Source organism: Macaca fascicularis, chromosome 7 (assembly GCF_037993035.2).
Source record: "Macaca fascicularis isolate 582-1 chromosome 7, T2T-MFA8v1.1".
In the NCBI taxonomy this organism is placed as follows: Eukaryota; Metazoa; Chordata; class Mammalia; order Primates; family Cercopithecidae; genus Macaca; species Macaca fascicularis.
In genome coordinates, this window is record NC_088381.1 from 46154128 (window position 1) to 46169796 (window position 15669).

The window sequence follows — 15669 nt, forward strand, 5'->3', positions numbered from 1 at the left end:
CACTTATCCCTTACCCTTTCTTGCCACATGATTAAAATGCAGTAAGCAGTGAATGAATGAAGAAATGAATGAATCCTACACTACTTTGTATTTCCCCTTAGTTTTGCATGGCTAATGTGGTCATCCTACCTAGATAGTGTGACAGTAGGGACTGTGTCTTTCTTATTCTTCCCATGATATTGAGTCAAAGCCAGGGAGAACTAAGGGACCTAGGTAGGCAGGTCTGTGGAGACCCAGCCTTGATTTCTATTGTTGTCTAAGGCTTCTCTGGTGTGTTTGAGTTTCCCTACTACTGGACTTTTGCCTCTTGTCCTGCCATTAGGTGGATTAGTGGTACTTCTGTGAGTGTGCAAGGCTCGGTGATTTAGCCATGAAAAACTAAGTGTACCACGGCTTACTTACATCAGTGTTGTATTTTTTGCAAAGTATTAACTTCCATTTTTTAACCTGGGCAAAATGTAGGTGAGTTTTAAAAAGTTATTTTCTTTATTATTCTATAATTTTGAAATCGCATGTCACTATTTTATTGGTATAAAATATACATAACATTTAGCATTTTAACCATTTTGAAGTGTGTAGCTCAGTGGCATTAAGTACATTGGTAGTGTTGTGCAACCATCGCCATCATCCGTCTTCAGAACATTTTTATCATCCCAAACAGAAACTCTGTGTCCTTTAAACACCAACTCCCCGTTCTCTTCCCCCAGCCCATGGTAACCAACATCCAGCTTCCTGTTTCTAGGAATTTGACTACTCGGGGTGCCTCGTGGAATTGTACAATATTTGTCCTTTTGTAAGTGGCTCACTTCACTTAGCTTAAGGTTTTCAAAGGTGTGTCCTGGCTGTAGCATGTATCAAAATTTCCTTCCTTTTTAAGGATGAATAATATTCCATTGTATGTATAGTTCACTGATATAGTTTGAATATTTGTCCCTGCACAAATCTCATGTTGAAATGTAACCCCCAGTGTTGAAGGTGGGGCCTGGAGGGAGGTGTTTGTATCATGGGGGCAGATCCCTCGTGGTTTGGTGCTATCTTTGAGATAGTGACTTCTGTCAAGATCTGGTTGTTTAAAAGTGTGTGGCATCTCCCCACCCACTATCATTTTCTTTCTTTCTCTCTCACTCCTGCTTTTGCCATATGACTTGCCAGCTGCTCCTTCACCTTCCGCTGTGATTGTAAGCTTCCTGCAGCCTCCCTAGAAGCTGAGCAGATGCCAGCACCATGTTTCCTGTCCAGCCTGCAGAACGTGAGCCAATCAAACCTCTTTTCTTTATAAATTACCCAGTCTCAGGTTTTGTTTGTTTGTTTTCTTGTTTTTGAGACAGAATCTTACTCTGTCATCCAGGCTAGAGTGCAGTGGTGTGATCTTGGCTCACTGCAACCTCCACCTCCCAGGTTCAAGCAATTCTCCTGACTCAGCCTCCTGAGTAGCTGGAACTACAGGTGTGCACCACCATGCCTGGCTAATTTTTGTATTTTAGTAGAAATGGGGTTTCACCATGTTGCCCAGGTTGGTCTCAAACTCCTGACCTCAGTTGATCCACCCACCTCAGCCTCCCAAAGTGCTGGAATTACAGGCATGAGCCACCGCGCCCAGCCTCAGGTATTTCTTTATAGCAATGCAAGAATGGACTGATACCACCACGTTTTATTCGTTCATCCTTTAACGGACACTTGGGTTGCTCCCACCCTTTGAGTATTGTGAATAATACTTCTATTGCTGTTTTTAAGAAAGAATCCTATTTACAACAGTGAAATAAACAGATTGTATTTTGCTGCATAGTTCCAGAAAATACTTGGAACATAAATATAAGAAGAAGCAAAAGCAAACAAACCACAAAAATCAAAACGACTTCAAGTTCAAACTGTGAGCATCATTGCTTCATTAAATAAGCATTTGCTGAGGCCCAGGGTGGGCTAGGCATACACCCCGAGTTTCCAGCCAGCTATGGGAGGCTTCTTCCTGAGGGGGCAGACAAGGCCTAGAGAGTTAGCTGTGACTATAGGTATGATGTGGTTGAAGTTAGCTGTGACTATAGGTACGATGTGGTTGGTGCCGCAGGTACATACAAGCAAGGTCTCTGTGTGTTCAGAGGTGGGGAAAGAACCCCTCTGGTTGACAGGGACTATGAGGAGGGCTCTCAGGAGGTGGTAGACTTCGGCCCAGTGATGATAGAGGTAGAGGAGGAAATTTACCATGGTCAATTTCCAACTCTGCTCTTCTTTGCTAAATCCAAGGTGTATTTTTCTGTTTCTTGGACCTGTTCCAAGGGTTCTGGGTCTCTGTGGTGCACATTACTCACAGCTGTTAAGTGGTCTTCATCCTGCATTTAAGCAATCTTGTTACTTACTCTTGAGTTGGTCTGTCTCCAACAAGTGCCTTGGATTTATTTGCTTGGCTTGGTTCTTTTGTGTGTCTCAGGGCAACCGAACTCTGGTCAGCTTTCTGGAAGAGTTGAGTTGCTTCTCCTTCTGTGATCTGGGGCAGCTCCTGGTCCTCTTCCACCCACTGGCTAGACACAGACTTAAGATCCAGGTCAGGAGATCGAGACCATCCTGGCTGACACGGTGAAACCCCGTCTCTACTTTAAAAATACAAAAAACTAGCCGGGCGAGGTGGCAGCGCCTGTAGTCCCAGCTACTCGGGAGGCTGAGGCAGGAGAATGGCATGAACCCGGGAGGCGGAGCTTGCAGTGAGCTGAGATCCGGCCACGGCACTCCAGCCTGGGCGGCAGAGCGAGACTCCGTCTCAAAAAAAAAAAAAAGATCCCACTGTCCATCCAGGCGCAGCCTCTGGTGGAGTGGAGCAGTGAGCAGCCCAGCTCTCCCACTGCGTTGCTGCCTTGGGAAAGTTATTCCACCCCTCCCACCTTCATGTGTAACATGAGAAGACTGGGTGACCTCTAAGACCCTTTTCAGCACTGTGGCTTTTTCTTTTTTTTTCTTTTGGAGACAGAGTCTTGCTGTATTGCTCTGGCTGGAGTGCAGTGGCATGATCATGGCTCACAGTAGCCTGGACCTCCTGGGCTTAAGTGATCTCACTTTAGCCCGCCCTTGAATAGCTCAGACTACAACACCATGCCCAGCTAATTTTAATTTTTTCTTTGTAGAAACAAGGTCTCACTATATCGCCCAGGCTGGTCTTGAACTCTGGGGCTCAACTGATCCTCCCATCTCAGTCTCCCAAATTTCTGGGATTACAGGCATGAGCCACCACATCTGGCCTTAGCTCTGCAATTTTATGATCACTGTCTTAGTCCATTTGGCATGCTATCACAAAATACCCAAGACTGGGTAATTTATAAACAACAGAAATTTATTGCTAATAGTTCTGGAGGCTGGGAAGTTCAAGGTCACGGTGCCAGCAGATTCCCCATCTGGTGAGGGCCCATTCCTCATAGATGTCTCCTTCTATGTCTCCTCACGTGGTGGAAGGGGCGAACAAGCTCCCTCAGACCTCTTTTCTATGAGCACTAATCCCACTCATAAGGGCAGAGCCTTCATGACCTAGTCACTTCCCAAAAGCCCTGCTCCTTGTCACCACAATGGAGATTAGGTTTTGACACATGAATTTTGGGGAGACACAAACATTCAGACCATAGTAATTGCCCATATTATTATTTAATTACTTCCCTCCAGCACTCTTGGAGTGGATGACTCAGCAGTCTGATCGTTTCGCTGTTTTTAAGGAAGCTTGATCTTGTGCCATCATGTGTAGCAAGTATATGTTCGATAGTTGAACAAGCGGACTGTCCTGACCCAGCTGGAGTTAGGCTGAAACTGACTGGATTTCTTCATGCTGTCCTCTTTCAGGGAAGCAGCACAGCACCAGCTAGGCAGAGACGCCCCAGGCCATGTCAGAGCTTTGATTGAGGCCTGGTAACAGGGAGGCGCTGTCACCCACTGGCCTTGCCAACCCAGCTCCAAGATGCTGAGCCTGAAGCTCCCCAGGCTGTTTAGCACAGACCAGATACCACAGGTATGTGCTCTATTTATTATGATGGTTCATTTCCAGGGTGTGACCAGGGCTTGGCCTCTGCAACGGGGGACTGTTGTCTTCACCTAGTCTGTTCTGTACAGGCCCATTCTCTTCAAGGATCCCCTCCCACACTTCCTTGGAGGATATTACAGCCTCCTACTTCCCCCACCTACCTTGAAATGGAAGTATTCCCAAAGTTGTTTAAGTTATAACCCTTCCTTATAACATCTGTGTTTTATCCAGAAGCAAAGTCATTACTGAGATTCAACCTGAAGAGATAAAGCCAGCAGCAGCTGGCTGGATAGGAGGTTTATGTTTTTAGGACCCTTCTATGGGTGCTTGAAAGCAGACTATGGGCAAAGGCACACCAGGGCATGGCTTTGCTCATCCCCGTTACTTGCAGGATGCCCAGGCCAGGGCTTCACTGGGGTGATGGGGAGGGTTGTTGAATGGGCTTAGCACTGTCTTGTAGTGGACTCATGGGCCTGGGAGCTCACAGGCATGTATCCTGAAACATGTGAGACTCACTGATGATCTGCTTTAATAAGCCATAGGTGAGCCTGGTTGTGTGCTACAGAGAACTGGTGCACTTCCTCCTTCCCTTGCAAAGGACACATCGTTGTGTTGCACCTCCTTGTTGATGTCAAATTTCCTTCCTTTTTGACTAAGAAGAGTGGGTGTCATTTCATGGTGGGAAGTTTCATTGGGAAGATGTGACAGAGTGGAGGAGAGTTCTACTTGGCTGATGGCCAAGCACTTATGACTTGCCCTAGAAAAATAATTTCAAAATAAATTCAACATCACCAATGGAAGGTTGAGGGGGAAACTGCCAAACCCTATCCCTAAAAGCCTGTGAAGCTAGGTGATTTCAGGAAGATGGCATGGGGGAAAACCATAAGGGATGCAGAGTTGTTTGGTGGGGTGAGCTGAGGAATGTGGCAAGTAATAGGCAAGCTACATGTGTGGCTGGCTCCCATGATACTGGGCAGAGCGCCTGCCTCTGTTCTCACATGGCCATCACCTTCTCTTCTTGGTGCGCTTCGCTGGTTGGTTCTACCCACAGAGCATTAGCAGCTGTGATTAGTCGGAACACAGTGTGATTCTTGAATGTATTTACTCATGAAATGTGTATTGACTGCCTATCATGTGCAAGGGATTCAGCGAATAACTACATACAAATCCTGTCCTTGCGTGGCTCATATGCTGGTCAGAAAGATTTTTAAATGTGCATGAGAAATTCTTTCCTAAAGTGGGTTAGGGTCTCTCTTAAGACAGGGTGATTGTTTCAGAGAAGGGATTGGTCACTTCCATCACGGGGGAGTGTATTAGTTCATTCTCACATTGCTATAAAGAACTGCCTGAGACTGGGTAATTTATAAAGAAAAGAGGTCTAATTGACTCATAGTTCTTCATGGCTGGGGAGGCCTCAGGTAACTTACAATCATGGGGGAAGGGGCACGTCTTACATGGCAGCAGGTGAGAGAGAGCACGATGTGAAGGAGGAACTGTCAGACACTTATAAAACCATCAGATCTTGAGAGAACTCAGTCACAGTCTGGGGGACAACACCCCCATGATCCAGTCACCTTCCACCAGGTTCCTCCCTCAACACATGGGGATTATAGGGATTACAATTTGAGATGAGATTTGAATGGGGACACAGAGCCAAATTATATCAAGCAGGAAGGGATCAGGGAAGTCTTCATGAAAGGGGTGATCTGTAAGACAGATTTTGAGGGATGGACAGGATTGTGGAGCTGGGGAGAGCATTCCAGGTGGAAGGAGCAGTGTGAGTAAAGGCCTGGAGATGGGAGATCATGGGACAGGTGGTGATGGCGGGAGGACTGGGGAGCCTCTTTCAGGTAGAGGTTATGGTAGTCTGCTTATATACCTTTCTGGACATTTTGGTCAGGGTTGGGTTCAGAGTATGTCCACAGGAAAGAAGTGAAGGGGGCAGAGTGGTATCAATAGGTCCTTTGGGTAACCTGCTGGGAATCTGAATGTATGGAGATTCTGAATGTCAGGACTGGACAACCAAGGCAGAGGCTAAGGGAGAAAGATGAATATGTCCTCTCTGTCCAGTTTTTCATAAGTTAGAGGATGATAATATCTTTTAGTGAAATGGCACTAGCTAGAGGCAGAAAACCAGCATCACACCTTGCATCCACCATTTGCTTCAAAATCTTCCTTGGGCTCCAGCATCCACTATTGGGTTTTTGGGCATCATACCCAGGGTTCATGAAGCCATAGAGAAAATACAGTGGCTCTGCCTGCCTGGAGGGTAGTTTTGTCTGAGGATTTGGTGCAAAGACATTTATTAGTATTAAAACAGATGCACGCATATTAAAAATGGAATGCACTATTTACATGACTATTTAAAATAGGATATTTCATACAATTGTTAAAATTTACCTTTGGTGGGCTCTGTGGGTTCCAATACTTGGCTTTTAGAGTGGCCTCAAGCACGATAATCTCTCTACCTCAGCTTTTGCTTCTGTAAAATGGGAATGAAAATAGTATCTGCCTCCTGGGGTTTTGAGAATTAAATGAGATGACCCAAGTGAAGTGCCTGGCACGTGGTGAACAATTAATAATGTTGGTTGTCATTATTATCATTCTCTCCTAGGCTCTCTAGGGCACTTTGAGGGGTACAGCATGCTGGCAGGAGACTTCAGAGGCCCTGTCCATAGACTAGAACCCCAGCTCCCCAGCCTGCTGTTCACCATCTTCACCAGCTTGATCCCTCCCCACCTCTTCCACCACGTCCCATCCACAGACCCTCTTCTTTTTATTCTCCCCAGCAGATGCAACCTTCACTTGTCTTGATTTCTGTTTGAAGAAGGCTTTCCTCTCCCCAACCTTTGCTCCCCCTTTCTGGCTTCCTTCTTTGCGGAGTGGCACGTGCTTACTCCCTTCCCTGAGCTCTTTCAGCTGTTGGTTGTACTTCTGCAAGCTGCTCTGTACACCTGCCTCTCCTGTTGTATATCAGCCAGCTATGTGACCTGGGCCACTTCACTACCCTGTCTGGGCCTCAGCTATCTATAGGGAATGGTGTGCTCACCTCTCTGCATCATCAGAGTTGTAATCTTGGCCCATTCTTGGTGCATTCCTGGCTGATAGATTCTTCGTGGAAAAGGGCAGTTTCTCTCTTCCCTCAGAAGGCAGAACTTGTGTGTATGCCTAAATAAATAATATTTAGTCTCCCTTGTGTCCAAAACTAAGCCTGGGTACATTAGAGGGTTATTAAAGAAAAAAGACAAGTTCATATGCAACATGGCATGACACTTTGCCAGGAAACAAGAACATCGAGTGTCAAATTACTAATCTGTTTGTTTGTTTGTTTGTTTGTTTTGGAGACAGAGTCTCGCTCTGTCACCCAGGCTGGAGTGCAGTGGCACAACCATGACTCACTGCAACCTCTGCCTCCCAGGTTCAAGCAATTCTCCTGCCTCAACCTCCCAAGTAGCTGGGACTACAGGTGCATGCCACCACACCCGGCTAATTTTTGTATTTTCAATAACAACAGGGTTTCACCGTGTTGGCCAGGCTGGGTCTCGAACTTCTGACCTCAAGTGATCCGCCCGCCTCGGCTTCCCAAAGTTCTGGGATTACAAGCGTGAGCCACTGCGCCCAATCAAACTGCTAAGCTTTAATTAACTACAGCCTTGACTCACAGGCTACAGGTAAACACATCCCATAGTCCCAGATGCCTTAGTTTAGGGGCATGGACAGGAGGATTCCCCGAGGCACTGGTCTACACAGAGAGGAAAAGCAACGCTGTTTCCAGACTTGCACTGCAGCTCTGCCACCCAGTCATAACCTCAGTCTCAGTGTTCTCATCTGTAAAATGGAGGTGACTCCTGTTAAGTCAGTCTCACAGGGCAATTGTGAAGATCCAAGAAAAATGAGATAGAACAGTGGGATTATTATGAACGAAGGAAGCATAGCCAGATCAGTGGCTGGCATTGGTGTTTGGTAGGTGGGCTCAGGCACTGGGAACAAGGAGCCATCTCAATGCGTAAATGGTTTCTCCAGCCCAGGGCTGTTCAGAGAGGGTGCTTAGATCACCAATATCAGAATCACCTGGTAGCTTACTAAAATATGATAGGAGCCGGGCTTGGTGGGTCACACCTGTAATCCTAGCACTTTGGGATGCCGAGGTGGGTGATTTTAAGGCAATCACCATTCTGTCTCAAAAAAAAAAAAAAAAAAAAAAAAAAAAAAATATATATATATATATATATATATATATATATAAAATAGGAGTCGTGATAGCAGGCATCTTTGTATTGTTCTTGGTTTTAATGAAAAGAAATGCTTTTAACATTTCACCATGGCCAGGCGCGGTGGCTCAAGCCTGTAATCCCAGCACTTTGGGAGGCCGAGACGGGCGGATCACAAGGTCAGGAGATCAAGACCATCCTGGCTAACACGGTGAAATCCCGTCTCTACTAAAAATACAAAAAAATTAGCCGGGCGTGGTAGCGGGCGCCTGTAGTCCCAGCTACTCAGGAGGCTGAGGCAGGAGAATGGCGTGAACCCAGGAGGCGGAGCTTGTAGTGAGCCGAGATCGCGCCACTGCACTCCAGCCTGGGTGACAGAGCAAGACTCCGTCTCAAAAAAACAAAAAAACAAAAAAACATTTCACCATTTAGTATATTTGCTGTGTGTGTATGTGTGTATATGTAATAAGTAATCTTTTCATCTTTATCAGATTAAGGGTATTTTTTTGGAGATGGAGTCTCACTCTGTCACCCAGGCTGGAGTGCAGTAGTGAGATCTCAGCTGACTGCAACCTCTGCCCCCCAGGTTCAAGCAATTCTCTATCTCAGCCTCCCAAGTAGCTGGGATCACAGGTGCCCGCTACCATACCAAGCTAGTTTTTGTATTTTTAGTAGAGACGGGGTTTCACTATCTTGGCCAGGCTGGTCTTGAGCCCCTGACCTCGTGATCCACCTGCCTCGGCCTCCCAAAGTGCTGGGATTACAGGTGTGAGCCACTGGGTCCAGCCTTCCCTTATGAATTTTATTTTATTATGTTATATTTTATTTATTTTGAGACAGAGCCTTGCTCTGTCACCCAGGCTGGAGTGCAGTGGCGCAATCTCGGCTCACTGCAACCTCCGCCTCCCAGGTTAAAGCGATTCTCATGCTTCAGCCTCCCAAGTAGCTGGGACTACAGGCAAGTGCCACCATGCCCGGCTAATTTTTGTATTTTTAGTAGAGATGGGGTTTCATCATGTTGGCCAGGCTGGTCTCAAACTCCTGACCTCAGGTGATCCACCCACCTCAGCCTCCCACAGTGCTGGGATTACAGGCATGAGCCACTGTGACTGGCCTCCTTTATGAATTTTACAGAACTCTTTTTTCCAATCAGTATCTTTTGAGATGATCATATATGATTTATTTAAGTTGTTAAAGTGGTGATTACATTGATTGATTTACTAATGTTAAACCAATTTTTTGTCTTGTTTTAAATACAGTTTGGTTATGATGCAATATCTCTTTAATCTATTGCTAGAGTCAGTTAGCTAATATTTTGTTCAGGATCTTTAAGTCGATTTAATGAGTTGGCCTATAATGTTTTCTTCTTATGCTGTGCTTGCCTGGACTTGGGATTCAGAATATGCCAACCACAAGTGAGTTGGAGATTGCTGCCTATTTATTCTATGGGGAAAAATATCTAATATTAGAATTATACATTCCTGAGTGGTTGGTAGAATTTATCTGGGAAATTACCTGGGCAGAGCCACCATATTGCCCAACTCTAAGGCGGCACCATTTCCCTTTTAGTCTATGTGAATGGCAACCTCTGGAGTTGTACAGGGAACAACTTGGCCCTACAGCTGAATTTTCTTGATGGAAAGATTTTTTTTATAACAGCCTTGTTGAGATACAATTCACATATTATAAAATCCACCCTGTAAAAGCGTACAATTCAGTGGGTTTTCGTATGTTGAACACAGATTATGTTGCACAAAACCATCACCATGATCACCAGTTTTTAGAACATTTTCATCACCCCAGAAAGAACTGCACTCGTTAGCAGCTATTTTATATCCCCTCAGTTCCTGGCAACCACCTAACCTACTTTCTGTCTGTATAGATTCGCCTGTTGTGGATATCTCACACAAACGGAATGGTGCAATATGTGGCCTTTTCTGACTGGCTTCTTTCACTTAGCAGGATGTTTTCAGGGTTCATCTACGCTGTAGCATCTATCAGTACTTTGTTTTAATGGCCAAATCATAGTCTATTGAATGGATAGACCATAGTTTGTTTATCCATTCATTAGTTGATGAACAGGATGAGTTGTTTCTATTTTTTGGCTATTATAAATAAATATGCCACTGTGAACATTCACGTACAAGTCATTTAGGTGGACAAGTTGTCAGTCTCTTTGGTGAGCAACCCAGGAGTGGAGTTGCTGGATCATATGGTAACTCTATGCTTTCAAGTATATGGAGTTTTTATACTATTGATTTAACTTAATTGATCTTGGTCTGAGAATGCCCCCTGTGTTATTCCAATCCTTGACGTTTGTTCAGACTAGCTTGATGGCCTAGCATATGAATAATTTTCATAAATCTTCTAAGTGTGCCTATAAATAAAGTATAGTCTCCAGTTGTTGGAGGAAGTATTCCATATTTGTCCATAAGATCAATTATCTTTATATTTTCACTAATTTTGTTCTACTTGATCTATGCATAATTGAGACGTGTTAAAAAAATCTGCCATTATAGTGGCAAATTTGTAAATTACTTCTTGTAAGTTAATTTTTGCTTTATGTATTTTGAGCCTGTGTTTTTTAGGTATATCCAAGTTTATAACTGTCCTATTTTCTATCTTCCTGGTGATGCAAAGGTATGATTTTGTAGTGATTATCTTTATATCTAGTAATGCTTTTTGCCTTGGAATGCATCTGATATTAATATAACCACTCAAGCTTTTGTTATCATTTGTTTGGCTTATCTCCTTCCTTTGACTTTCAATCCTTCCCCATGATTATATTTTAACTGTGTCTTGTGTAAACAGCACATGGTGAGATTTTATTAGTTTGACAATATTTGTCTTTTAGCTGACAGTTTAGTCTACTCACATTTATAATGATTACTGATATCCACATTTATTTTCATTGTCTTAAATGCTTTTGTCTTGTTTTCTCTATTTGTTCCTTGTTTCCCTTGCTTTCTTGGATTGAGTTTTACATTCATCTTTTTTTTTCTTTTCATATGCTATTTTTCCCTTCCACCTGTTTTATAATTAATGTGTTAGAAATATGCTCTATGTGGATTAGTTTAGTGGTCACTTCAGCTATTTTAACATGAATAGCTGTACTAGACAGGGTCAGGCTATGCTGAGTTAAAAATTACCCCATATAGCTCAGTGACTTAACATAGCAAAGGTTATTTCGCATCACACTACGTAGCTAAGTGGTCAGTGAGGGACTGAGACACCCAGGCAGACGGAAGATCCACCGTCTCCCAGCTGCAGCCTCCGAGGTCATCCCAGAAGGCGAAGTGAGGGTCTACAGCCATACCATCCTGAACACGCCTATCTCGCCTGATCTCAGAAACTAGGCAGGGCTGGGCCAGATTCGAGCTTGGATGGGAGGAGAAGAGAAAGTTAGTTTCCCTAGAAACAGACTTTGAGAAAAAGATTCGGGCACAGGAAGTTTATGGGGGAGTATTCTCAGGAACACCTGCAAGGATGTGAAGTAGGCAGGATGTGCAGAAGGAGAAGCTGCGTTAGAAGCCTCCACCAGTCACTCAGGAGCTCCGGAGGTTAGTTGGCCTTTCAGAGTTGTCCCAAATGGGAAAAGGAGGCCAGGACCTTGATCCCTCATCAGTGGATATACACAGCCCCCGGGGAGGAGTATAACTAGTGCCCGTTGGCCAAAAGCAATTCCCGTGGCATCATGAGTGGCTCAGTACTGAAGAGTCCCTCCGAAAGGTCCTTCAGAAGTGTGTAGTAATATCTGCAAGCAGGTTTTCTGTTTTGTTTTGTTTTTTTTTTAGACCAAGTCTTGCTCTGCAGCCAAGGCTGCAGTGCAGTGGCACTCTCTTGGCTCACCGCAACCTCCGCCTCCAAGGTTCAAGCAATTCTCCTGCCTCAGCCTCCCATATAGCTGGGATTACAGGCATGCACCACCACACCTGGCTAATTTTTGTATTTTTAGCAGAGATGGGGTTTCACCATGTTGGCCAGGCTGGTCTCGAACTCCTGACTACAGGTGATCTGCCCACCTCAGCCTCCCAAAGTGATGGGATTGCAGGCATGAGCTACTGCGCCTCTGCTTTTAACTCTTCTGGCCTCGAAGTAACATTAACCAGAAATAGTCACATGGCCCCAACCTAACATTGAGAAAGTTTGAGGAATGTGGGAAAGCACATGGAATATTTGGTGAACACCAACTGTCTACTTAACCTCTTGGATCTGAAGACTGATGACTCAATAATTCCAGAATTGTATCAGTTATTTCTTCAAATAGCACATCAAAACCATTTATATTTTCTCCTTCTGGAGAAATGTTCTCTGTGTCTCTTATTAGATTTTTCATATTTTCTATCTATTACTCTCTCTGGACTGCATTCTGGCTACTTTCTTTGGATCTTTCAGTTGACTAATTTTCTCTTCAGACAGGTTTAGTGTATTGTTTATTCCTTTGATGTATTTTACATTTCAATTATTATTTTTTAATTTCTAAAAGTTATATTAGGCTCTTTTTTTTGAGACAGGGTCTTGCTCTGTCACCAAGGCTGGAGTGTTGTGGTGCAATCATGGCTCACTATAGCCTTAAACTCTTGGGCTCAAATGATGCTCCTGCCTCAGCCTCCCCAGTAGCTGGGACTACAGCTCTGCTCCACCATACCCAGCTAATTTTTTTTTTTTTAATTTTGTAGAGATGAGGGTGTCTCACTATGTGGCCTAGGTTGGTCTCAAACTCCTGGGCTCAAGCAATCCACCCACCACGGTCCCCAAAGTGTTAGCATTACAGGGTTGAGCCACTAAGCCCAGCCTGTTTTTTCAAATTGGCTTGTTTCCTGTTTATCTTTATTTCTTTAAATATATTAAACACAGTTATTTTATATTTTAATATTTGAACTTTGATCTCTGTCTCTGCCATCTACTGTTTCTGCTGTTTCTCACTCATGGTGTTTTATTTCCCTATGTGTGCATGCCTGTGTTAAAGTAGAAATCCGGCTGGGTGTGGTGGCTCACACCTGTAATCCCAGCACTTTAGGAGGCCAAGGCAGGTGGATCACCTGAGGTCAGGAGTTCAAAACCAGCCTGACCAACATGGCGAAACCCTGTCTCTACTAAAAGTACAAGAATTAGCAGGGCGTGGTGGCACGTGCCTGTAATCCCAGCTACTCGAGAGACTGAGGCAGGAGAATAGCTTGAGCTTGAACTCAGGAGGCAGAGGTTGCAGTAAGCCAAGATCATGCCATTGCACTCCAGCCTGGGTGACAGAGCAAGATTCTGTCTCAAGTAAAAAAAAAAAAAAAAAAAAAGGTAGAAATCCTTCAGAGAGGATTTGTGTTTGCTTTTGTAACTTACCTGAGGGAACTACAAAATGTTAACCTCTTTCTATTTGTAATCACTTTAATTTTTTCACTTGAGATTTCCTGGACCACAAAAGTAGTAGGGGCTTGGACCACAAACCTATATGAAGACTATTTGATGGTTATGAATTTTGGGAGAGATTTTTTTTTCAGAGAAACAACTTTCCTTATTGTCCTCTTCTGCCTGGTTGAATTTATTTCACACTCACTTATCTTTAGACTCCTAGCTTTATTGGCAAAGTCTCCTATTAGATTCCCTGCCTTTGCTGGGCCTTGGGTTTCATCCCTTGTTTACAAAATCTGGCAGCAGAGACTCTGATGGTGAATGCAGCTTACCTCACAGGGTTCCTGGTTTCCCTCTGTTTGGGGGCTTTGTGACTTCTTTACTTTTGTGTCATTTTGCTGATATACTGGCTTATGATGCATACTCCAGACAGCATATTAATTGCATTAATCAGAAGGATCCTTCATAACATCTAATCGACCATCATTTGGCCAGAACCGGAGTCCCCCAGTCATTCTTCCAGGTCCTTCCTTCACCCCCAGTGATTACTTCCTTCTGAAAACTTTCATGACCCTTAGCGTTTCTATAAAACATGTTTGTAGCAATCCTTAGTTCCACCAGCTGGGTGCTGTGAAGCACACAGGGGTTTTGCAATTTAAGACTAGGGTTTGTGTCTTGGTTCTGGTATTTATTATGACCTTGGAAACTTCGTCTCACTGAGCTTCTGTTTTCTTATTTGTAAAATGGGTTGACAGTCCCTACCTTGCCATGCTCTCATGATGATCAAATGAAACCAGACTTGCCCTTAATATATGCTAAGTCTGAATAAGAAGGACAAATGCAGGCCATAGGCTATATGTCTAAATACTTAAAAGTTATAAATGAAGCCAACAGTTATGTAAAATGGTTCTATTCTACCTTAACAAATGCCCCTTTATTTTATTATTTATTTATTTATTTATTTTGAGACAGTTTCGCTCTGTTGCCCAGGCTGGAGTAGAATGGCATGATCTCAGCTCACTGCAACCTCTGCCCCCTGGATTCAAGCAATTCTCCTGCCTCAGCCTCCCGAGTAGCTGGGATTACAGGCACCCACCACCATGCTCAGCTAATTTTTCGTGTTTTTAGTGGAGACAGAGTTTCACCATGTTAGCCAGGATGGTCTCAATCTCCCAACCTCAGGTGATCCACCCACCTCGGCCTCCCAAAGTGCTGGGATTACAGGTGTGAACCACTGTGCCTGAGCTGACAAATGCCCCTTTATAAGGACAGAAAAAGTGAAACTTTGATTTTTATATAGCTAAAGTCAGCAAAATATGAAAAACAACTGAGTTTAATTATTATTGTACATGTCTAAATGTTACGTTGATGAATTACTTATGTTTGAAAGAGTAATAAAACAAAAACATGCATAATTTATAAATTATTATGTGTTTATTCCATATAATTCATTTTACTTCTTCATTTCAGTAAAATTGAGTTATAGTGTTGTAATCAACATTATCATATAATTTGTGTTCTGTTGACAATGATGTTATAATTAAACCACTATTCCTGAGTCATTGTAGTTCTTAGTTTTGTTTCTTAAATTAATTTCATTTGGGATAATCTTCTGCTGAGATTCCATTCAGTTTTATTGAGGTAGAACAGCTGGAATTACCAAAAAAAAAAAAAAAATTGTTACGGCCACATTTTGAGTCAGAAATGAATTATAAATTTTTTTCTTTTTTTAAATTGAAGCCAGTTTGAGCAAGAAAATTATAAATTTTTCATATAAAGTTCAAACATTGTAATGAGGCTGCATCATATGATAATTATATTAAGCAGAAAAATTATTAAATATTTTAATTCCATATAGATTACCATCTCATCTTGCTATCTTTACTCTCTCAAAGTAATGTCTAGATTAATATTCATCTATTTTATTAAGAAAAATATAAAGAGATAGTATAAGGAAAACTGAAAACAGTAGGCCTTTATTCAGTCAAAATTATACCTTAGTCTACAATGTCCAGAGAAATAATCCCTACAGAAATTAATTTCAGGATGATCTGTATGTGAATCTTCTCTTTCATAGTCCAGAGACATTTTTGTTTCCTTTTTTGGATTTTATCTTAT

The 15669-nt window shown here is 43.2% G+C and overlaps 1 protein-coding gene across 25 annotated transcripts in view; it reads left to right on the forward strand.

Annotated features, from left to right (window-relative positions):
* Window positions 1-15669, forward strand: part of PAQR5 (progestin and adipoQ receptor family member 5) — a 102469-nt gene that overhangs the window by 51621 nt on the left and 35179 nt on the right. For 22 of the 25 annotated variants that reach the window (XR_012415102.1, XR_012415101.1, XR_012415100.1 and 19 more), the window contains one exon: window positions 3817-3982. Coding sequence is in view for 17 of the 25 variants with exons in the window: in XM_073996133.1 (XP_073852234.1) it covers window positions 3932-3982 (51 nt within the window). In the remaining 8 variants the exon portion in view is untranslated. Of the gene's footprint in view, window positions 1-1152; window positions 1250-3816; window positions 3983-15669 lie in introns of all 25 variants that reach the window. The other 3 variants (XM_073996144.1, XM_065548121.1, XM_073996141.1) reach the window with 1 other exon arrangement.